General features: G+C 26.5%; 6 protein-coding genes across 11 annotated transcripts; 4 read left to right on the top strand and 2 right to left on the bottom strand.

Annotated features, from left to right (window-relative positions):
• Positions 1-381: 381 nt before the first annotated feature.
• Positions 382-3,653, bottom strand: LOC122848265 (beta-1,3-galactosyltransferase 1-like). 5 transcript variants are annotated; one of them, XM_044146230.1, is made up of 4 exons: positions 2,991-3,653; positions 2,445-2,553; positions 1,604-2,247; positions 382-1,525 (listed from the first exon to the last, which is right to left on the bottom strand). In XM_044146230.1, exons 3-4 carry the CDS (start codon positions 2,187-2,189, stop codon positions 1,029-1,031), a joined length of 1,083 nt encoding a protein of 360 aa, XP_044002165.1. In that variant the 5' UTR covers positions 2,190-2,247; positions 2,445-2,553; positions 2,991-3,653; the 3' UTR covers positions 382-1,028. The 5 variants fall into 5 exon arrangements, with proteins under 5 accessions (XP_044002165.1, XP_044002161.1, XP_044002166.1 ...); XM_044146226.1 differs by having other exon boundaries at positions 2,802-3,045; XM_044146231.1 differs by lacking the exon at positions 2,991-3,653 and adding an exon at positions 2,716-2,988.
• Positions 3,654-3,820: 167 nt separating this feature from the next.
• On the top strand, positions 3,821-6,887 carry LOC122848264 (ras association domain-containing protein 8). Its single transcript, XM_044146224.1, has 5 exons — positions 3,821-4,431; positions 4,493-4,603; positions 4,677-5,139; positions 5,201-6,226; positions 6,593-6,887. The coding sequence occupies exons 1-5, from the start codon at positions 4,360-4,362 to the stop codon at positions 6,691-6,693; spliced, it is 1,773 nt and encodes a 590-aa protein (XP_044002159.1). The 5' UTR covers positions 3,821-4,359; the 3' UTR covers positions 6,694-6,887.
• Positions 6,888-7,073: 186 nt separating this feature from the next.
• On the top strand, positions 7,074-10,850 carry LOC122848262 (serine/threonine-protein kinase PITSLRE-like). 2 transcript variants are annotated; one of them, XM_044146223.1, is made up of 5 exons: positions 7,074-7,240; positions 7,416-7,829; positions 8,061-8,672; positions 8,794-8,991; positions 9,058-10,850. In XM_044146223.1, the coding sequence occupies exons 1-5, from the start codon at positions 7,173-7,175 to the stop codon at positions 10,655-10,657; spliced, it is 2,892 nt and encodes a 963-aa protein (XP_044002158.1). In that variant the 5' UTR covers positions 7,074-7,172; the 3' UTR covers positions 10,658-10,850. The 2 variants fall into 2 exon arrangements, with proteins under 2 accessions (XP_044002158.1, XP_044002157.1); XM_044146222.1 differs by having other exon boundaries at positions 7,081-7,240; positions 8,046-8,672; positions 9,058-10,837.
• A 229-nt stretch (positions 10,851-11,079) lies between these two features.
• On the top strand, positions 11,080-15,866 carry LOC122848260 (cyclin-dependent kinase 11A-like). Its single transcript, XM_044146220.1, has 4 exons — positions 11,080-11,321; positions 11,419-12,039; positions 12,132-12,320; positions 12,414-15,866. The coding sequence occupies exons 1-4, from the start codon at positions 11,254-11,256 to the stop codon at positions 13,969-13,971; spliced, it is 2,436 nt and encodes an 811-aa protein (XP_044002155.1). The 5' UTR covers positions 11,080-11,253; the 3' UTR covers positions 13,972-15,866.
• Positions 14,327-14,773, bottom strand: LOC122848261 (pigment-dispersing hormone peptides). Its single transcript, XM_044146221.1, has 2 exons — positions 14,648-14,773; positions 14,327-14,584 (listed from the first exon to the last, which is right to left on the bottom strand). The coding sequence occupies exons 1-2, from the start codon at positions 14,771-14,773 to the stop codon at positions 14,459-14,461; spliced, it is 252 nt and encodes an 83-aa protein (XP_044002156.1). The 3' UTR covers positions 14,327-14,458.
• A 452-nt stretch (positions 15,867-16,318) lies between the features above and the next one.
• On the top strand, positions 16,319-23,459 carry LOC122848259 (probable chitinase 10). The gene is made up of 3 exons (XM_044146219.1): positions 16,319-16,554; positions 16,630-16,906; positions 16,977-23,459. The coding sequence occupies exons 2-3, from the start codon at positions 16,635-16,637 to the stop codon at positions 23,401-23,403; spliced, it is 6,699 nt and encodes a 2,232-aa protein (XP_044002154.1). The 5' UTR covers positions 16,319-16,554; positions 16,630-16,634; the 3' UTR covers positions 23,404-23,459.
• The last annotated feature ends 234 nt before the right edge of the window (positions 23,460-23,693 follow it).

Raw genomic sequence — 23,693 nt, 5'->3', positions numbered from 1 at the left:
AAGTGTTCGCGGTTTGTAATGATTGTACCGGTCGAGCAAGGCTATTTGATTTAATTTTATATATTTCGATAATTATAATCTTAATTTTTCCAATTAAACTTTCTATTAATTTACAAATTTTAACAACAAAATAAAAATATATATAAATTACTTGATAAATTAACAATATCAAAAAATAAATTTAAAAAAATATTCATCAATTTTCCAATGACAAAAGGTATTAATAAAAATATTTCGATTCTTATAATAATTGAGTTTTTATTATGTCAGTAAAATAAATTATTACATGGATTCTTAAAAACTAAATGTTGTTTTTTCTTCAATGATTTTACAATAATTATACACACATAAAAACAAAATTACAAAACTATTGAGATTAAATTATTTGGCCAGTTGAAATATCAACAATAAATTTTTTAAACCTCACCAAAAAAACAACGACACATTTGACAAAATTCAACAACTAATTTTAATTATACTCTTCAATAATTTTCTTTCCCATTACTTTTTTGTCTCACCTCAATTTAATATTTACATTTTATTTATTTTTTTTTTCTTTACAATTTTTATTAATTTTTTAATTTGGCAAAATTAAATACTGATTTAACATATCATTTTCTTTTCATTATCTATTATAATAAAAAAAAGAAAAAATAATTTTAATACCAAATAATAATACCAATTTTGGCAAATTAATTGCTGTGATGTAAATTACAATTCAATGAAAATCAATAAACCAAAAAAAAAAGAAAAAAATAAATAAAAGTAATCAGGTGTTATGAAATTATACTTGTATTATCACATATTAATTAATAATAATTAATTACAATTAAAATGCATAAAATAATGAGCAACAACTTATAAAGAAACACTGATTAATAATTTTACCACAGTCAATTGCGCAATAAAAAAAAAGATACAAAAAAAAAAAATAAGCAAACGTGATGTACATGTTATCTAAATTAAACATTACCTAACTAATTAAGTAGCGGTCATTAAAAAATAATATTACAACTATCCTATTAAATTTACGTGGTGTTATTTGAGCTTATGCGGTGCAATGCTTTGATATTATCTTCAGTCATATCAGGTGGTCCAAATATAAAGCTTTTATGTTGATAATTTGAATTATGAATTAATTTAATCATATCATCATGTCTAAGAATATAAGAATGGAGGGAATCATGTGTTAAATTGACATTAATAGCAACAGTACCAGTAATATGAACATCATCAATCCAAAAATATGGTAATTTTTGTGCTTCACGATATAATAAAAAGACACTATCTGGTGAATATAATATTGCATAACCAGCACAATAACCTGGATAATTTCTATCTGGATATTCTTGTGGTGATACACGCCATTTTGAACGATATGTACGTTTAACTGCTGATGGTGGTAATGGATCACAAAGTATCATACGTCTTGCACCCCATGGTGATAAATTATGTTTTATAAAATCAATCAGTTCTCGAATATTAATAAATACATCATCATCTATTTTTAATATATACTTTGTATCTGTAATGCAATTAAATTTTAAAATCAAAATTATTTATATTTTTTTTACTTTTTTGTTTTGTAAATTAATATACTTACTTGAACAATAATATGTTGCCCATTTAAGTGTCATCACATGTTTATAAGTCATATTTTTATAGGCATCAATAAAATTTCCCTGAATAATATCATTATATTTTTTATTTTCCTCAATTATACTATCATGATATTCATCTGTTGCACCAATTAAAAATAATATAACAATATCACTTGTTTTTTTTCCCCATGTTTCACGTATTGTTAATCTTTTATCATAATTTTTTGGTGCTGTATGAATCATTATTAATAATAATGGTTCTGTTTTATTGCATAAGTCATGATTAATTATAAATTTAAAATCATTCAAATCAATTAGCCTTGTTTCATCGTCAATTGATAAATTATTTAGAGAATATGCTTCTTGTTGCTGTTGTTGTTGTTGTTGTAGTGTTGATGATGATACATTATCAGGAACAAGAAGAATATAAGATGGTTGTAGTTTTTCATCTGGTACTATTAATTGTACTCTTGGTGTTTCAATAAACATCCAAAATGTAAAACAACATAGTAATAATGTTGTTATAACAAGTGTTGCTGTGTATGGCTGTGCAACGTAGCCATGGAGATATCGTCGCTTTTCCAACATGCTAACAATATTCTTTCATTTTACATTTGATGTTTAAATATATTTTTATTATTTGTCACTGTATATCAAAAAAAAGAACACAAAAAAATTAATTAATTCATCAAAATTAAAAAGCACTATATTTAAAATAGTAAAAATAATATTTTTGTTTTATTTAATTTAAATTATATTTATCAACTAATTAGCCTATTAATTTATTTGTAATTATTAAAAAAATAATGTATTTTTTTTATCTATCTATTTATTATTATTTACCTTGTTAATATTTAAGCTGAAGAATTTTTTTAAATCAACAATCGCCACACCTCGTTGACTAAAGATATTGAAGAACGTTTGTAGACATACTGGACACATAACTTATTGACTAAAAAAAGAAAAAAAAAAAATTTATATACATATAACTAGTTGTTGAAACTATCAGATATATTCTGACTCATAGTAAAAAATAAAAAAAAAAATTAAAAACGTTAAGAATATTTATGCCATTGACATTTTAATATTTTATCAGTTGTATAGATCGAAATACCTATATGTAGAACACACCACACACACACATGTACACATTCGAATAATTTTTTAAATATTATTGTTATTATTACTATTGTTGTATACCTATTGTTATGTGGCTAAATATATCAGGCAATATATCAAGGGTAAATTAATGGATTAGTTAGATTCCCAGCAAGGTGGACAGGTGGTTATTGTTAATATTTTATGAAAACGTACTTTTTCCCCTTGTTAATAATTAGTCATTATTGATAAATTGATAATGCTTTGTTACACTTTGTTAAAATATATTACCGTAATTTCTTTTTTTTTTTTGATTACCCTTGAAGGAGAAATCAAACTCAGAATTACCACTTGCTGGGTTGGTTGTTCTAAAACAAAAATACCCTAGAATATTGTTTTTTATTTTTAATTTAAATAATTATGTGAAATTTATAAGGTTGTTCTAAAAAACTTGATTTATTATTTAGAAAAAACAATGGAAATTAATATTCTTTTGTAATATAATTGATTATGATAGTCGTTGATTTTTAATTACATTTTTTTTTATGAGAAATTTCAACTTTTTTTTGACGACAAAAAATCAAGTTACATTTTTTCTTTTAGAATTATCGTTAATATATTTTTATAGTTTATCAATATTATTATCAATTAGTACATTGCTTTTTTATATTTTTTTTAAACAAGATAATTAATTTATATAAGCTTAATTAAATTCAGAAATTTTAATTGTATGTAAAAAGTAAAAATGAAATTTTTTTTTTAGTGATTTTAGAAAAAATCTTAAATAAATGAAAATAATTGAAATTAATTGATGTAAATTTCAGATTAATTTAATTTTGCTGTAATTTAATTAACAAAACAATAATCCCACGAAAAAAATCAACTAAATTTTCAAGATTTTCCGGTAAAAAATGGAAAACTTTCAGATTGAAATAAAACCCAGTAACATACTGTATACTACACGGTAATTTACAACGACATAAAAAAAAAAAAAAAAAATTACACACATGCGTGAACATAGCCACAAGTACATGACATTGTTTAATTTTTTTTTATTTATTTTTTTCCAAACAACAATATATTTTTTTTAATAATTAAAAAAATCATTATATCTCTCTGACAGAGCCACTCTGTTGGTACTAGTATTAAACAGTAAATATAAATTTATAATTAACAATTTAATTATGTAAATTAATAAAAATAATTAAACAACAAAAAAAAATATATAAATTGATATAAATAAAAACATGTGTTATTTATTATTTTTTGATACATGAAAAAGAGAATAAATATATAAAAAATCGAAACGAAAAAAAAAAAAGTAAATATACATAAATAATTATGAGTATACGTCAGTGAGGTTATTCGATAGTAATATAATTTAACATAAATATTTATGACAAATATATGTATATTAATTGTTGTTTAGTCAATGTATGTGTTAATATAAAAATAATAACACAATAGCCATGGAAACGGAGTAAATAATCAAATCACAACAATGCAATAATCTGTCATATAACTATAAAAATTACAAACAAGCTGAAATTCCTGATTTCAATTGTTAATTATAATATAATAATATTTTTTATAATGCAATAAAGTTGTTTAATTAATTAGCAATGCAGTTTAAATTTAATTTGTTGATGTAATATTAATAATGGAGTTGAAAGTTTGGGTTGAGGGAATACAAAGAATTGTTTGTGGTGTTACAGAAACAACAACTTGTCAGGTAAATTAATATCATATGATTTTTATTGTTTTGTTGATAATAATAATGAAAAATTTTTTAGGATGTTGTTTATGCACTTGCACATGCCACCGCCCAATCTGGTAGATTTACACTTGTTGAAAGATGGAGAAATAATGAACGTTTTCTTGCTCCTTTCGAAAATCCAGTAACGGTAATAAATAAATAAATTAATTAAATAAATAATAGCAATAATAAGGTATAATAATGAATTATTTAAATACTAGATATTGATGAAATGGGGTGAATATGCATCAGATGTTCAATTAATATTAAGACGATCAAATACAGAACAAATTAATAACAAAAATCAAATAATATCAAATACAAGAAATATACATGGTAATTCACCATCAAATGGTGCAATACAAGGAGGATCAATGCTTGAACAATGTGCCATAAATAAAGGCAATGATAATAATAATATTAATAAAAATAGTACATCTGATTATAAACACCAAACAGAATCACCAAAGTTACTTGAACGTAATCGTGATATTAGAAAATCATTGACATTTAGTGGTTTACATGGTGTTAATACAACAGATGTTAATAATACTGATTTACAAATGGAAAATATTGCTGTTGTACAACCAACAATGCAAAATAAAAATAAAGATAATCATTCACGTAGAGTATTACAAAAAAAAATTGATTCACCAACAAGAGGATCACCATCAACAAGTGACGGTAAAGAAAATTAATATTTTAAATTCAATTTACAAATGTTTATTTTGTGTTTTATGTTTAGGTAATAATGGCAGAAATAATATACAAGATAAAATGAGAAAAGTACCACCATATAGAGAACCACCGGGACTTGAAACATCACCAATACGTACACTTCCACCTTATCGTGATCCACCACCACCAATTGTAACAAGTCCAAATGGTCAAAGAGATATAATAAATTATGGACATATTAAAGATGAACAATTAAAAACAAAAAGAAATTTAATAAAAGAATTACAAGATACAACGACAAAATGTGAACAAACAACATTAATAACAACACAACCAGTTAAATCATCAACACCACCAACAACAGCAACACCAGCAATGACAACAGCAACAATGGGATTACCAGGACAAACAAATCAATCACAAAATGGTATGGTTACTGTTGCATATACACAACGTTATGCTGATTTAATAAGACTAGTCAATAGACAACGTGATACAATAAATTCACAACAAGTTGATCTAACAAAATTTGATGCTGAAATAATATATTGGGAAAATAAAAATAGAGAAAATTTAAAACAAATGGGTTATATATCACAAGAAGTTAATAAAATTGAAACAGATTGTCGTATTACTGAAGAACAATTAAATGAATTTGTTAATACTGAAGAAGAATCAGAATTAGTAAGACAACAAGAACAAACATTATTATCTGAAATAACATTATTACGTTCAAAATTAGCAAATTGTGAGACTGAATTATTACAATGTAAAAATAAAATACGTTTAGTTATGGAAGAATTAACATTTGAACAATTAAATTTAAATCGTGAAACTGATGAACGTATTAATATTGAAAGAAAAGTTATTAATGAATTTGAATGTTTACAAAATGATGTTGAACAAGCTAAAAGATTAAATGATCATACAAATCAATCAGCTGATAATTTAAAACAAGAAGTTAATAATCTTGAAACGACAATTATTGAAAAAAAATTACAAGTTGAAAGACTTGTTGCTGATATGAAAGAAGCTAATTTACAGAGTTTAACTGTTGCTTGTCAAGATGAACAAATTAAACATTTACTTGAAGGTAATTATTAGTTTTTTTATAATTAATTTAAAATTATTCATATTAGTTTTTTTATTATAAAAAAAGGGAACAAATTTTATAAAATATTAAACTGAAAAATTAATAACTCACTCGAAAAATTGCAGAAACTGTTTTTGTTTTTTTTTTTTATTTGTATTTATTAGATGCTAGCATATTTTGTTGACTGAGCAAAGTTTTGTGTCTTCAATTTGTCTACTATGATGATGATCATCAGTACTAATTTTTTAAAATAAAATTCTTCTAGTTTTTTTAATTTAAATGTCTCTCTTTCACTTCGAACTCTTTTTAACTAATTAAAACTAATTAAATAATAAAATAATGTTGTTGAATTGATTTATTTTTCAGGTGCTCAAAAACCAGGTAGTACACGAAAAATGATTGGATCACCAAGGCAACTTGAAACAGCAGTTCCAACTAGCAAAAATCCACATGGTGTGTGGGTTTAATATATCAAAAATAAAATAAAAAATATATATATCTTATATATATATTTAGAATAATATTATTAATAAAATATAGTAAAAATTGCATAATTAAATTATAAAAAATATAATTAGTTGTTAATAAATGTAATACAATTAGGACAGTGTCCAATAACATTGAAATTTATTCAAATACATTTACTGTTATTATAAATGAATCATATTAAATATCATTAACCTTTACCTCATCAATAATAATTAATTTTAATTTAAACACATGAATATTATTTAAATTTTACCGCGCATAAACGACAGTGGCAGCACCATACAAACCTCCATTAAAAAAATATATTAAAAGAAGAAGCTGTCATTAAAAAGAGAAGAAAAAAAAACAATTGACAAATACACACACAAAAAAATAGTGAATATATATTTATACTTATTATTGTTAATTAAAAATAAAAATAAAAAATCATATAAATATAATAACAATTAAACAAATAATGGATGTAGATAATCAAAGTGAAGATGGTGAAATAAAAAAAAGTCCAAAAGATATGGATGAATTCAGGTAATATTAAATAATAATTTACAAATTCTATGTTTGTATACATTTAAAGGTTAATGATAATTTTATTATTGAATTATTGTTTATATAATATTATTATTATTAAAATGATTAATCAATAATAAATGTATAATGAATAATTGATTAGATGAAATAATTTGAAAATTTAAAATTACAGTTTTTCTGAGGAAGAAGGTGGTGATACTGCTGATTCATTGGACATAAAACCACCACAAGCGGCAACGCGTGTTTATAAATCAAGTTCATCATCATCACGTAGACGTGATAAACATAATGATAGACGTGATAGAAGATCAGATGACAATAAAGAACGTAAATCATCACGTTATTATGATAGAGAAGAAAGACACAGAGATAAACATAAACATCGTAGTAGACATAGTGGTGGTATTGATGGTTTAGATAGATCAGAAAGATCAGATCGTTCTGATTTATCAAAAAGAGATCAACGTGATAGAATGGAAAGAATTGATAGAGTTGATACACATTCACGTGATAGAGATTCATCATCAAGACATGATAGAAAAGATAGAACAACTGGTGATCGTGTACTTGAAGATCTACGTACTAGGTAAATTAATTTAACTTGATTTATATTTTATTTGATAATTAATTTAATTCATTAAAGCTTCATTATTTTTTTAATGATAATATATTTATAATTAATTTAATTAATTAGTTACAATCCATTTTTCATAGCTTATTTTTTTTTATATTTTTGTTTGTTTGTTTGTTTATTTTTTTTTTATTTTTTTTTTTTAATAAATTATCAATAACTCAACAAAAGGGCCTTCGTTTCAAGATTATTGGACAAACGACGAGAACGTCGAGATGATCCTCGTGATATTCGAGGAATAAAAACAGAATCAAGACGTGATATGATGATTGATGATGGTGGTCGTGAACAACGTGAAATTCGTGAATTACGTGAATCAAGAGAAATGTTAATAATGAGAGAAAATAATAGACGAGATATGAGAATTGAAGATGTACGTGATCGTCGTAGTGGTGGTATTGTTTCTGGTGATATAAGAATTGTTAATGATGATGTACGTGAACGTCGTGATGTACGTATTGATGAACGTAGACATGGACAACAAATTAATGATGAACAGCAACAACAACAGCAGCATTACATGGAAACTGATATTATGATGGACCAATCAATTGACAAACAACGACAAGAAAAACGCCATAAAAAAAATCATAAACATGATAAAATACGTGATAGAGAAAAAAGTGAACGTGAACATGAAAGAGAACATGACAGAGAACATCGTGAAAAACAATTACGTGAAGTTATGGAAATAATACCATCTGATGAAATTGAATCAATGGATATTATGGGAGTACAAATGACACATCATCTAAAAGATCCAAAAGAAATGACTGAACAAGAATTACGTAGAGATAGGTAATTGTATTTTTGTTTTTATCATTTTTCAATTATGTTTTTTTTGAATTATTTATTATTTTATTATATATATTTATTGGGTAATGATAAATATAAATTTGTTGTTTATTTATTATTGAAGATTACTTGAAGCTGATCGAGAAAAAGCCAGGAGGAGAGAAGTATCAAGATTAGAATTAGAAGCACGTAGATTAAAACGAGGTGAAAAACGTTCACATAGTCCGGAAGCTGATGTTGATTCTTCAGTTGTAGAATTATCAGATGGAAGTATAAGATCGAGGCAGTCTGATGATGATGATGGTCGATTAATATCACCAAAGTAAGTTAATTTGAAATTGAAATATAATTAATTAAATACTTAATTTAATAATTTTACATTTTATAGGTCAAATGGAAGACACTCATCAGATAATCATAATAGTGATCAAGAAAGATCCTCAGACAATCATACCTCAGACTCGTCAAGTTCACAAAGTGATGATGACGATGACGACGATGATGAAGACGAAGATGACAACAACAATGATGATGATGATGAAAATTTAGATAATAATTCAAATGATTCAGATAAAACATCAGTCGATGGATCAAATGTTGATTCTGATTATAACAATCCAAGCCCAATATCAGTTGATCGTTTAGCAAAATCAGATCATTCTGATGGTGATTCACCAGGTCATATTGAGTCAAATGGTGTGTCACAAAATACAACGTTAGTCGATGATTTATCAGTAGATGAAAATAATCATGATGATAATAAAAAACAACAAAAAAAAGATGACAACAATGATGACACTGAGAAAAAATCATTGAAAGAAAATGACAATGGAATTGATTTACCACCATATTTACCAGCAATACAAGGTTGTCGTAGTGTTGAAGAATTTCAGTGTTTAAATAGAATTGAAGAAGGTACATATGGTGTAGTGTATAGGGCGAGATGTAAAAGAACAAATGAAATAGTTGCATTGAAAAGATTAAAAATGGAAAAAGAAAAAGAAGGTTTTCCCATAACAAGTTTACGTGAAATAAATACATTGCTAAAAGCACAACATGAAAATATTGTGACTGTACGTGAGATTGTTGTTGGTAGTAATATGGATAGAATATTTATTGTTATGGATTACGTTGAGCATGATTTAAAATCATTGATGGAAACAATGAAACAAAAGAAACAAGTATTTATACCTGGTGAAGTTAAATGTTTAATGCAACAATTATTAAAAGCTGTACTTCATTTACATGACAATTGGATATTACATCGTGATTTAAAAACATCAAATTTATTATTAAGTCATCGTGGTATATTAAAAGTTGGTGATTTTGGTTTGGCACGTGAATATGGTTCACCATTACGTCAGTATACACCAGTTGTTGTAACACTTTGGTACAGAGCACCAGAATTATTATTGAATTACAAAGAATACAGTACACCAATTGACATGTGGTCTGTTGGTTGTATATTTGCTGAATTATTACGTATGGATGCATTATTTCCAGGTAGAACAGAAATGGATCAACTACAAAGAATATTTAAAGAATTAGGTACACCAAATGATAAAACTTTGCCAGGTTATAGTCAATTACCAATTGTTCAAACACTTAAAATTCCAGTTTATCATAAAAAAGATTTAAAACAACGTTTTTCCACTGTATCTAAAAATGGTACTGATTTATTGACTGAATTATTAAAATATGATCCAGAAAAACGATCAACTGCCAGTTTAGCATTGAAACATGATTATTTTAAAGAAACTCCATTACCAATTAATCCTAATATGTTTCCAACGTGGCCAGCTAAGTCAGAACTTGGTGCTAAGACAGCTAATGCATCACCAAAACCACCAAGTGGTGGACGTGAATTTAAACAACTTGGTGATGGTGATGAACCAGTAGAATTAAATTCATCTGGAGGATTTCATATGGGAGCGACTGAAGGTGGAAGACCACCTCCAATTGGTGGTGGTTTTCATTTGAAATTTTAATTTTAATTTAGTTGCATAATATGTTTTACATATAATTTTACTTGAATATAATGTTTATTCAATTTCTCGTTTTTTTTTTTTGCACAATAAATTATGTTAAATAATATTTGAAATTCAATTATTATTATCAAAGCTTGTAAATATTCATACTTATACAGTATAGTAAATAAAAACCCAAAACAATTTTAAAAAATTAATTTTTTTATTCCTTTCATATTGTCATTAATATTTATTAATAATTTCAAATTCAAAAGTTTAATTACAAATTTGTTAATTTAAAAATTACACTTTTATTTATTTATTTTTTTCAAGTTCAACAACTTGTTGCTTCAGGGACTTTTGTTTTGGTGTCATAGTAATTTTTTTATTCTGGTTAGTTATATATTATTCATGCATGTTGGCTCCCATGATCAAACAAGATAAAAAAAAAAATATAACGTTGACAATACGTTTGCGTCAACTTGTAAATACATGTGTACATATGTAGCCAATATTATTTATAACAATTTTGTAGTCTGTTAAATAAAAAAAATTAATTAAAAAACTAATTAAATTTACAATAAATAAAAATACTCGAAAAAGTGAGTAAATGAATAATGGATGTTGATAATCACAGTGAACAAAGTGGAGTAAAAAAAAATCCAAATGATTTGGATGAATTCAGGTAATAAATTTGTCATTAAATAAATATAAATAATTATTTACCCTTGAGTAATATTTAAACAGTGTTAATTAATAAAAAAAAAATCAATTAATTACAGTTTTTCTGACGAGGATAATGATAGTGACACATTGAATATAAAACCACCACAAGTAAAAATGCATAGATACAAATCAAGTTTATTATCACACAGAAGAGATAGGCACAATGATAAAAATGATAGAAGAAATGATAATAAAGAATATAAATCATCACGTTATTATGAGAGAGAAGAACGACACAGGAATAGACATAGACATCGTAGTAGACACAGTGGTGGTGGTGGTGGTGGTATTGATGGATTAGATAGATCAGAAAGTAATAGAATTATAGAAGGTCGTGATTTACATATTGATGAACGTAGATATGCACAAATGTATGATGAACAACAACACCACCACCACCAACAACAACAACAGCATTACATTGACACTAATATTGTGGTTGAACAATCAATTGAAAAACAACGACAAGAAAAACGACATAAAAGAAATCATAAACATGATAAAATACGTGATAGAGAAAAAATTGAACGTGATAGTAGAGAATTTCGTGAACAACAATTACGTGAAATTATGGCAATAATACCATCTGATGAAATTGAGTCAATGGATACTATGGAACCACAAATTTCAGTAAAAGAGCCAAGAGAAATGACTGAACAAGAATTATCCAGAGACAGGTAATTGCAATTTTATTTTTATTAATTATTATACATTGACATTTTGCAATAATAAATATAGTTTTTTAATTATTTAATTTTTGTATTTTAAGATTACTAGAAGCTGAACAAGAAAAAGCTAGAAGAAAAGAGCTGTTGAGATTTGATTTAGAGGCTCAAAGATTAAATCGTGGTAAAAAACGTTCACGTAGTCCAGAACATGGTACTGATTTTTTAACTGTTGAATTATCAGATGAGAGTATTAGATCTCGACGATCTGGTAATCAATCAAATTCACCACGGTAAGTCGATTGATTTAAAAAAAAAAAAATATTACGTGAATAATGTTTACGATTTAGCTTGGGTAATATTTATTATTAATTTTTATGTTACAGATCGACTGGAAGAAATTTGTCAAATGATCGTAATAACGAGCAAGAAAAATCCTCAGACGGAGCTACCTCTGATACATCGACTTCACATAGTAATGATGAAGACGATGATAATAATGTAAATAATAACGCTTCAAATGATTCAGATAAAACATCAGTCGATGGATCAAATGTTGATTCTGATGATAATAATCCAAGTCCATTATCAGTTGATCGTTTAGCAAAATCAGATCATTCTGATGGTGATTCACCAGGTCATATTGAGTCAAATGGTGTGTCACAAAATACAACGATAGTCGATGATTTACCAGTAGATGAAAATAATCATGAAGATAATAAAAAAGATGACAACAATGATTACACTGAAAAGAAATCATTGGAAGAAAATGACAATGGAGATGAATTACCACCATATTTACCAGCAATACAAGGTTGCCGTAGTGTTGAAGAATTTCAGTGTTTAAATAGAATTGAAGAAGGTACATATGGTGTAGTGTATAGAGCGAAATGTAAAAGAACAAATGAAATAGTTGCATTGAAAAGATTAAAAATGGAAAAAGAAAAAGAAGGTTTTCCAATAACAAGTTTACGTGAAATAAATACATTGTTAAAAGCACAACATGAAAATATTGTGACTGTACGTGAAATTGTTGTTGGTAGTAATATGGATAGAATATTTATTGTTATGGATTACGTTGAGCATGATTTAAAATCATTGATGGAAACAATGAAACAAAAGAAACAAGTATTTATACCTGGTGAAGTTAAATGTTTAATGCAACAATTATTAAAAGCTGTACTTCATTTACATGACAATTGGATATTGCATCGTGATTTAAAAACATCAAATTTATTATTAAGTCATCGTGGTATATTAAAAGTTGGTGATTTTGGTTTGGCACGTGAATATGGTTCACCATTACGTCAGTATACACCAGTTGTTGTAACACTTTGGTACAGAGCACCAGAATTATTATTGAATTATAAAGAATACAGTACACCAATTGACATGTGGTCTGTTGGTTGTATATTTGCTGAACTTGTACGTATGGAAGCATTATTTCCAGGTAGAACAGAAATCGATCAGCTACAAAAAATATTTAAAGAACTAGGTACACCAAATGATAAAATTTTGCCAGGTTACAGTAAGCTGTCAATCGCACAACCATTTTCAATGACAGCATATTCTCTTGATAATCTACGTCAACGTTTTGGCTTAACATTAACAACAAATGGTATTGATTTATTAACCAAATTATTGACATATGATCCATCAAAAAGATTAACTGCTGAAGATTCATTGAGACATGAGTATTTTAAAGAAGCACCATATGCTATTGATCCTGAAATGTTTCCAACTTGGCCAGCTAAATCAGAACTCGGTGTTAAAACTAAAAATGCATCACCAAAGCCACCAAGTGGCGGTGGTCAATATAAACAACTTGGCGATGGTGATGAACCAGTAGAATTAAATTCATCAGGAGGATTTCATATGGGCATTACGACTAAACGTGGAAGATCACCTCCAGTTGCTGGTGCTGGCTTTCATTTAAAATTTTAATTGTACTTTACATTTTAATTGCGTAATACATTTTATTTTACAATTTTATAAATATTTTTCATTTGCCATAGTAAATAATTTATTTACAGAATTACAATCGTTTTTTATTTTTTTTTCATTTTTTTTAATTTTCAATTTCTTTGGTGAAAATATTCATCTGCAATTGGTCCATCGTAGAAACAAGCCTAGAAAATTATTTCGAATTTCTCCGACAATTTTTTTTCTATAGAAAAACCGAGCTGTTGATAATTTCTATCAAAAATTTTAATTGTTTGTTAAAAATTAATACATTTCTAACACTCATCGTTCAAATTATAACAACAATTCCCAGTAATAATTAAAACAACTAAAAAAATAAAGCTCAACAGTCAATTATGATTTTATTTTAATCAAATTTTATCATGATCATTACATTGTTTAGATAACAATCAAGCAAGACTAGAATTCCATTGACTAATTTTTAAAATATTATTTCCTTTTCGTTAATTTATTTTCCAGCATTATTCATATTTTTTGGTAATCCTAAAATTGAATTAATCAATTCTGAATTACGTTTTGTGTGACAAATACGTTGAGGAAGCATTAGTATTCTTGCAAGCTGAAGTTCATTGTCCTAAAAAATAATAATACAATTAACAATACAAATATATATTTTATTTTAAATAAAAATAATTACCACTTCTCTTGCATATTGATAATTTGATGAATCTAATTCACGCTCATCAACACTAGTACCAACTGCAAAATTTATCAACACAAACAACAATAAAATAATCATGATGCACAAACAACTGGTATTCATATTTAATTATTTTTTTTTTCTGTAAATAAGTAATTAATATTTTTTTTTATCCTCTATTTATCAGCTTCCAATATTTCTATTGTTTTTTTTTTTATGAATTTATTATTCAGACAATGATTCTTCTTTGAAATTTCAAATATTTATAAAAATTTTATCCACAGACAATGCCCTTTTATACTATTCATAAATTCATGGCTAATTAAATTCTGTCTTTTACAGCTTATCAATGCTCATGACAGGTACTAAATGTATTTTTTTTTATAAAAATTATGCTTCATTTAATTCTACCCTTATTCTTCTTCTTCTTCTTACATAAATAATTATTTTTATATATTTACATTTAAATAATCTTCATCGAGTATAAATTTTTTATTTTATTATAATCTCTTTTATTTATTTCGTAAAAAGCTTTTTTTAGTTTTCTTTTTTTTCGAATTTTACGATGAGTCAGATATTTTGGTAATACTCGACATAATCATCACAGAGATCACTTAAAAAAAACCTGATTTTATATATGCAAAAAATATATAAAAATAATAAAAATTTCAAGGTGAAATATAAAGTCAAAAAACTCCTTAAACAATTATAATAATTTTCAAATTTTTAATTGTTAAAAACGTCTATTATTATTTAATTTAAAAATATAATAAATTTTCTTGATTTTCTCATTTTTATTTCAACAATAAATAATCGACATAAATTTATATAATTTATATAATATATATAATTTAAAAAAAAAAAAAAAAAATTTAATTTGTATTTATTATTGAATTTTTTTTTTCAAAATAAGTATTGGCTATATACAATGATGATTGGTCACAAATAAGCCAGAAAAACCAGCTCTTGAGTTTGGCCTGAAAAGGCCTTGAACTGTCTTTGAATTTTTTTTAAACCAGCAACATCAACGACACCACGAAAAAGAGCTGGATGCTACAATCAAAGTCATTCAACCTGTTCCAGTTTGAGTACTTGTATTATTTATTTTTTCTAAAACTAAATATCCATTTCTAATTTGAATTAATATTATCATTATACATCTCAATCATTCAGCTTAAACATGACACCATTAATACCAAAAAAAAAAAAAAAAAAATAATCCATGTTTAATTTCCTTGTAAACATTGTAAAATGCTAATTTTTATATTTTTTTTTTTTCATTTTAAAACGGTCTTGTATTATTTGATGAGAATATCAATCCATCAAATTAATTAAATGTATTTTTATTCAAATATAAAACAAGTTGTATAAATGTTTTTTTTTTTTATGATGCCAATGACCCTGAATGACTAAAATATAATGATTTTTTTGTGTTATAAAATTATATAATATTATTAAATTTCTATTTTCAATGTTGAAAAAAATAAATAACTATTGCAAGGATAAATAATTAATGATAGATTAAAATATTAGCAAATTGTTGATTTTATATTTCAATATGAAAAAAATATAATCACTTGCTTAAACTTGGAACTGGGCGGGGTGGTGATGAACAAACGAAGGATGAGCAGCCTCGAGAGTATATATATGGGGACATGATACGCCTTTTGAATATCACATTCGTGTATTTTTCCTATCAAGCAAGGTTGTCCCTGAAGGGCCTTCTCCAATAATCCTTCCTGTCTCCCTCTTCATCGTGCATATATTTATTTTTCAATTTTATTTTACAAACGTATGATGAAAATAAAATAGTCATTCAATTTTAAACTTTACTCTGGTGTCGACGTACTTGTTGTATCATTGAAATATTATCTTTGTGCTATTTTCCCCTGTAAAGAAACCAGGTAAGAATTTTTTTTTTTTTAAAAAAAAGAAGATATATATTTTATAAATTAATTGAATATATATTTTTTGTTTAGATAAAATGGGCTGGACTGTAGCAATGACCTTGGTGGGTCTAATGACCCTCATGACAGGTCTTGTCACATCCTATCACGTACCGGATTATAATATTTTACCACCTTTGCCTGATAGATCATCAATCAGCAATAATGACAATATAAATATTAATTCAAATATTAAATTTGGTTCAATGAGGCTACCACTCAGAGATGCAATTGAATCAATACCATTTCATGAATATAAAAATCAAAAAATTCATAATAAATTTGATGAAATCATTGTAACATCAGAAAGGTAAATAAATTTTTTTTTTTTTTTCGATTTCTAACTAAACAAATGATAATTTTTATAATTATTTTTAAAGATTATATGTTAAAAGTGGATCAAGAGATGCTGTTGAACGTCGTCCACCACCATCACTTGGTACAAATATATTAGATCATAATTCAGTATGGCTTGAACGACATGTTACACCATCAATACGTAGTAGTAATGATAATGATTCATCTGGTATTATAATATGTCATTTAAATTCAACTGGTTTAAATCAAAATGAACAGTTAACATTTTTACCACATTCAATACCCAAAAGAAAGTGTACACATATTATTTATAATGGTGCTGTAACTATTGATCATACAACATCAATATTATCATTAAATAATCAAGATTATGATGAAGTCAAAGGTGGCTTTAAATCTTTGTTAAATTTAAAAAAATATAATCCATCAATAAATATTTTAATATCAATTGAATTTGTCAATAAATATACAACATGTTGTCATGATACAAGTCAATTGATAATTGATTTTATTGACAAATATAAATTTGATGGTATTGATATTGATTGGAAAAATAGTAATGACAATGATTTGCTAAAATTAATCAATAATATTCGTAAATCAATGGAAGATATAATTATTGCTGTAACAAAAAGACAAAATGACAATGTTAATCAACAATTATTAGAATCAACAAATTTATTAATTCTTCGTTCTTGGATTAATCATGATGTTGATAAAAAATCACATCATCCAATAACACTTGAAATTGCTAAAAATATAATTAAAAAATGGACGTCAATTGATTCAACTGGTAAATTAAATAATAAAATAATTTTAAGTGTACCATTATTTGGTTACAGTTTTAAAATGAAATATAAAAATTCAACATATGTTAATAAGGAAACAATTGGTCCTGGTATTGAAGGTGCATATACTAAAAATAAAGGTAAACTTGGTTATTATGAAATATGTGATATTGTCAATCAAGATAACACATGGATTGGAGGAAGAGATGATGATGGTGCATATATTAAACGTGGTGATCAATGGATCGGTTATGATGATCCAATAACATTAAAAATAATATCAGCTTATATCAAGACAATTGGTATTGGTGGTGTATCATTATTCACCCTTGATCTTGATGATTTCATTGGTATTTGTGGTGATCAATGGCCAATGTTAAATTCAGCATTTAATATTATTTCTGATGATAAAACTAATTCAATTGGTCAATGTCAACATCATGATATACATCCAGATGATAATAATTGTGCACGTTATTTTATTTGTGATGATGGAAAATTATATAATGATTATTGTGGTAAAAATAAATTTTATGATAGTATACATAAAAAATGTGTTAAAGCAACTGCTGGTATTTGTAAACAATCAAATATCAATGAACAATATAAAATTGAAAAAAAATTTAAAAAAAAAATAACACAACGTAATAATAATGATGATGCTAATAAAATGGTTGTATGTTATGTTACATCTTGGTCATTATATCGTAAAGATAATGGTAAATTTGTGCCTGAAAATTTAGATAAAAAATTATGTAGTCATATTATTTATGCATTTGCTGGTTTAAATTCTGATAGATTATTAATTCAAGAATTTGATCCATGGGCTGATATTGATAATAAACTTTATGAAAGAATAACAATGTTGAAAGACAGTAGTAAAGTATTATTGGCACTGGGTGGATGGACAGATAGTACAAGTGATAAATATTCAAGACTTGTTAGTAATTCAGTTAATCGTAAAAAATTTATATCAAATACAATTGATTATTTGATTAAAAATAATTTTGATGGTATATCAATTGAATGGAATTATCCAAAATGTTGGCAGAGTGATTGTACACAAGGACCTGATACAGATAGACCAAATTTTACAAAATTTATTAATGAATTAAGAGATGCATTTGATGATATTGCTGAATCATATCATTTAACATTAGCTGTATCTGTTTCGGGTTATAAGGAAATAATTGATCGTGCATATGACATTGATAAAATAAGTAAAGCTGTTGATTTTATGTCTGTTATGACATTTGATTATGCTGGATCATGGGAAACAACAACTGGTCATTTGGCACCATTATACACAATGCCAAATGATAAAAATCCATATTACAATATTAATTGGACAATGAATTATCTAACAAGTCTTGGTGCTGAAAAAAATAAATTACTTATTGGTATACCATTTTATGGACAATCATATCGTCTTTCAAAAACAGGCCATTCAAGTATGGGTGATTCAGCAAGTGGTCCAGGTATGCCTGGTGAATTTACAAATCAACCGGGTATGCTTGCATATTATGAAATTTGTGATCGTATTAAACGACAGTCATGGAAAACTGGAGCTGGTCCAAGTGCATATAAAAATAATCAATTTGTATCTTATGATGATTCAATGAGTGTTGAAAAAAAAGCTAAATGGATTGTTGATAATGATTATGGTGGTGTAACAGCATGGACTGTTGATCTTGATGATTTTACAAATAAATGTTGTCGTGGAGCATTTCCATTACTTAAAAGTTTAAATAATGGACTTGGAAGAATAGCTGATCCATCATTATTTAATATAGAAGATTGTACAATACCAAAACCACCAATTACACCAGAACCACCAATTATGACTGCACATAGTGATGCACATGATGGTGATAGTCCAAAACCAACACGTCCAATGACATCAACAACAATGAAATCAACAACTTGGCCAACATGGACTGAAAAACCAATGACAACAACAAGTTGGATACCATGGAGTGAAAAACCAAGTAAAAAACCATCAACAACAACAACTAGTTGGCCATCATGGAGTTGGAAACCAGATAATCCAACAACATCATCATCTACAACACGACCAACAACAACAACAACTAAAAAACCAATTATTCATGAACCTGAATTAATAAATACACCTGGTGGATCATGTGACAATGGTGATTATTCATCAGATCCAAATAATTGTGGTACTTATTATCGTTGTATACAAGGAATGTTGAGACGTGAATATTGTGCACCTGGTTTACACTGGGATCATAATAAAAGAGTTTGTGATTGGCCATCATTAGTTAAATGTCAATCAGGTACACAAAAACCAGCAGCAAGTACAACTAAAAGACCAATAACATCATCAACAACAACAACAACTGTAAAACCAAATATACCTACACATTGTCAACATGGACAATATTATCCATATCCAGAATCTTGTACACAATTTTTAATATGTGTTAATGATAATTTAGTTATGCAAAATTGTGGTCCAGGTTTAAATTGGAATGATGATAAAAAAATGTGTGATTGGGCATTTAAAAAATCATGTACAATGAAACCAAATAAAAATTTACAATTTTCAATTAAAAATGAAAATAATGAATGTATATCTGGTAGTTTTAATGCTGTTGATGGTGATTGTAGTAGTTATCAATATTGTCTTTGGGGTAAACCTGAAATAAAACCATGTCCACCAGGTCTTCATTTTAATAAACAAACATCTCAATGTGATTGGCCAGAAAATGCAAATTGTGATGTAGGAAATATTGTAGTTACAACAAGTTCAACAGCTGATAATGATAAAACAAATAAACCATCAAATCAATTAACAACAACAACAACAAGACGTCCAATTAAACCAACAATTAAACCAACAAATAAACCAACAAATAAACCAACAGTTAAACCAACTATACCATCAGCTGAAATTGATCCGGCAAAAGTATCAACCCTATCTGGCTATTACAAAGTTGTTTGTTATTTTACAAATTGGGCATGGTATCGTAGAGGAAGTGGAAAATATTTACCCCAACATATTGATCACACATTGTGTACTCATATTATTTATGGATTTGCTGTATTAGATTATTCTGAGCTAACAATAAAAGCTCATGATTCATGGGCTGATTATGATAATAATTTTTATGAAAAAGTTGTTGCATATAAAAAACGTGGTTTAAAAGTATTACTAGCACTTGGTGGATGGAATGATTCAGCTGGTGATAAATATAGTCGTTTAGTTAATTCAGCATCATCAAGAAAAAAATTTATTGATCATGCTATTAAATTTATAAATAAATATGGTTTTGATGGTATTGATTTAGATTGGGAATATCCAGTATGTTGGCAAGTTGATTGTAAAAAAGGACCATCATCAGATAAAAATGGTTTTACATTACTTGTTAAAGAATTAAATATACAACTTAAAAAACAAGGACAATTATTATCATCAGCTGTATCACCAAGTAAAATGGTTATTGATGCTGGTTATGATGTACCAGAATTATCAAAATATCTTGATTGGATATCAGTTATGACATATGATTATTTTGGTCAATGGGATAAAAAAACAGGTCATGTTGCACCATTATATCATCATCAAGATATTGAACCATCATATTTTAATGCAAATTTCACAATTAATTATTGGATTAGTAAAGGTGCATCACCACGTAAATTAGTTATGGGTATACCACTTTATGGACAATCATTTACAATACATGATCCAAATCGTAGTGGTCATGGTTTAAATGCACCAGCAAGTGCTGGTCTTGCTGGTGAATTTACTCAAGCTGCTGGATTTTTAGCATACTATGAAATATGTGATAGAATTAATAATCATGGCTGGACAGTTGTACAAGATGAAAATAATTCAATTGGTCCATATGCATACAAGGGTAATCAATGGGTCAGTTTTGATGATGTTACAATGGTTAAACGTAAAGCACAATTTATAAGAGATAATCATCTTGGTGGTGGTATGATTTGGGCACTTGATTTAGATGATTTTCGTGGTAAATGTGGTCATGGACGTCATCCATTATTATCAACATTACAACAAGTATTAGCAAGTCCACCAAATGATAATGATAAAACTCCAACAAGTGTTATTGTACAACCAACAACTTTAACACCACCAAAAAAAATGAAACCATTCAATAATAATAATAATAAAACAATGAATTCTCCATCAACAACAACAACAACATCAACAACATCAAGACCAACAACTCATCATAATAAAAATAAAAATAATAATAATAATAATAAATTTAAAGTTGTATGTTATTTTACAAATTGGGCATGGTACAGACAAGAAGGTGGTAAATTTATGCCTGAAGATATTGATCCAGATTTATGTACACATATTATTTATGGTTTTGCTGTGTTAGATAGTTCAACATTGACAATTAAAACTCATGATTCATGGGCTGATATTGATAATAAATTTTATGAACGTGTTGTTGCATATAAAACAAAAGGTATTAAAGTATCAATTGCAATTGGTGGATGGAATGATTCAGCTGGTGATAAATATAGTAAATTAGTTAATTCATTATCATCAAGAAGTAGATTTATTAAAAATATAATTGAATTTATTGATAAATATGGTTTTGATGGATTAGATCTTGATTGGGAATATCCAGTATGTTGGCAAGTTGATTGTACAAAAGGACCTGAATCTGATAAAGAATCATTTACAATGTTTGTTAAAGAATTAAGTGATGAATTTAAACCAAGAGGTTTATTATTATCATCAGCAGTATCACCAAGTAAACGTGTTATTGATGCTGGTTATGATGTATCAATAATATCAAAATATTTAGATTGGATTGCAATAATGGCATATGATTATCATGGTCATTTTGATAAAAAAACTGGTCATGTTGCACCACTATATGTACGTGATGATGATTGGGAAATGACATTTAATGCAAATTTTACAGTTAATTATTGGCTTGAAAAAGGTGCACCAGCAAATAAATTAGTAATGGGTATGCCACTTTATGGACAATCATTTAGTCTTGCTGAAACAAATGTTAATGGTTTAAATTCAGCAACTTATGGTGGTGGTGAAGCTGGTGATTCAACAAGAGCACGTGGATTTTTAAGTTATTATGAAATATGTGAAAAAATATTATTCAAAGGTTGGAATGTTGTGCAAGATCCAAAACGACGTATTGGACCGTATGCATATAAAGCTGATCAATGGGTTAGTTTTGATGATGTTGAGCAAATTAAACTTAAAAGTGAATTTGTTAAAAATCATAATTTAGCTGGTGCTATGGTTTGGGCACTTGACTTGGATGATTTTGAAAATCGTTGTGGCTGTGAACCGAGTCCATTGTTAAGAACAATTAATAGAGTATTGAGAAATTATCCAGCTGGACCAACTTGTTCTTTAAATGTTCACAATATCAATAATAAACCAACAAAAATAACAACAACAACAACATCAAAAACAATAATTGAAAATGGTGATTCCGTTGAAGTTATATCTGGACCAGCTCCAACAACAATGCTACCAATTGGTGAATGTAATGAAAATGAACAATATAAACCTCATAAAGATGATTGTTCAAAATATTTAATATGCAATTTTGGACAAGTATCAGTGCTATCATGTCCCAATGGTCTCTATTGGAATTTACGTCATTGTGATTGGCCTGAAAATACAAAATGTAAAAATCATAATAACAAAAAACAATAATTATTTTTTAACATTAAATTTAATTACTATTAATATCCTCATATATTTTTAATTACGAAAATATTATTATTAAATAATGCAATTGTTTATTATTAATTTTTTTTTTGTCAGTTTCTTTTTTTAAATTTAAAAAAAAAATGTCTATGATTAATTGGAGCTTTTATAAAAAAATATGTATTAATAGATATTATTATTGTGAAAAAAAAAAAAAATTGTTTAATTGATAAATATTAAATAATAAATGACGAAAAATAATTAATTATTTTGTATATTTTTTTTTTTAAACAATG

This window comes from Aphidius gifuensis, linkage group LG2 (genome assembly GCF_014905175.1).
Source record: "Aphidius gifuensis isolate YNYX2018 linkage group LG2, ASM1490517v1, whole genome shotgun sequence".
Taxonomy (NCBI): Eukaryota; Metazoa; Arthropoda; class Insecta; order Hymenoptera; family Braconidae; genus Aphidius; species Aphidius gifuensis.
This window is presented reverse-complemented; position numbering and strand designations above follow the sequence as displayed.

Excerpts from the sequence above, each read along its gene's own strand:
- LOC122848260 (XM_044146220.1), top strand. The coding sequence starts at position 11,254 with ATGGATGTTGATAATCACAGTGAACAAAGTGGAGTAAAAAAAAATCCA. Across the intron at positions 11,322-11,418 it reads AATGATTTGGATGAATTCAG|TTTTTCTGACGAGGATAATG; the intron begins GTAATAAATTTG and ends AATTAATTACAG. Across the intron at positions 12,040-12,131 it reads CAAGAATTATCCAGAGACAG|ATTACTAGAAGCTGAACAAG; the intron begins GTAATTGCAATT and ends TTGTATTTTAAG.
- LOC122848261 (XM_044146221.1), bottom strand. The coding sequence starts at position 14,773 with ATGAATACCAGTTGTTTGTGCATCATGATTATTTTATTGTTGTTTGTG. Across the intron at positions 14,585-14,647 it reads ATCAATATGCAAGAGAAGTG|GACAATGAACTTCAGCTTGC; the intron begins GTAATTATTTTT and ends ATTATTTTTTAG.
- LOC122848264 (XM_044146224.1), top strand. The coding sequence starts at position 4,360 with ATGGAGTTGAAAGTTTGGGTTGAGGGAATACAAAGAATTGTTTGTGGT. Across the intron at positions 4,604-4,676 it reads CTTTCGAAAATCCAGTAACG|ATATTGATGAAATGGGGTGA; the intron begins GTAATAAATAAA and ends TTTAAATACTAG. Across the intron at positions 6,227-6,592 it reads AATTAAACATTTACTTGAAG|GTGCTCAAAAACCAGGTAGT; the intron begins GTAATTATTAGT and ends TTTATTTTTCAG.
- LOC122848259 (XM_044146219.1), top strand. The coding sequence starts at position 16,635 with ATGGGCTGGACTGTAGCAATGACCTTGGTGGGTCTAATGACCCTCATG. Across the intron at positions 16,907-16,976 it reads ATCATTGTAACATCAGAAAG|ATTATATGTTAAAAGTGGAT; the intron begins GTAAATAAATTT and ends TTATTTTTAAAG.
- LOC122848262 (XM_044146222.1), top strand. The coding sequence starts at position 7,173 with ATGGATGTAGATAATCAAAGTGAAGATGGTGAAATAAAAAAAAGTCCA. Across the intron at positions 7,241-7,415 it reads AAAGATATGGATGAATTCAG|TTTTTCTGAGGAAGAAGGTG; the intron begins GTAATATTAAAT and ends TTAAAATTACAG. Across the intron at positions 7,830-8,045 it reads CTTGAAGATCTACGTACTAG|GGCCTTCGTTTCAAGATTAT; the intron begins GTAAATTAATTT and ends ACTCAACAAAAG.
- LOC122848265 (XM_044146230.1), bottom strand. The coding sequence starts at position 2,189 with ATGTTGGAAAAGCGACGATATCTCCATGGCTACGTTGCACAGCCATAC. Across the intron at positions 1,526-1,603 it reads GGCAACATATTATTGTTCAA|ATACAAAGTATATATTAAAA; the intron begins GTAAGTATATTA and ends ATTGCATTACAG.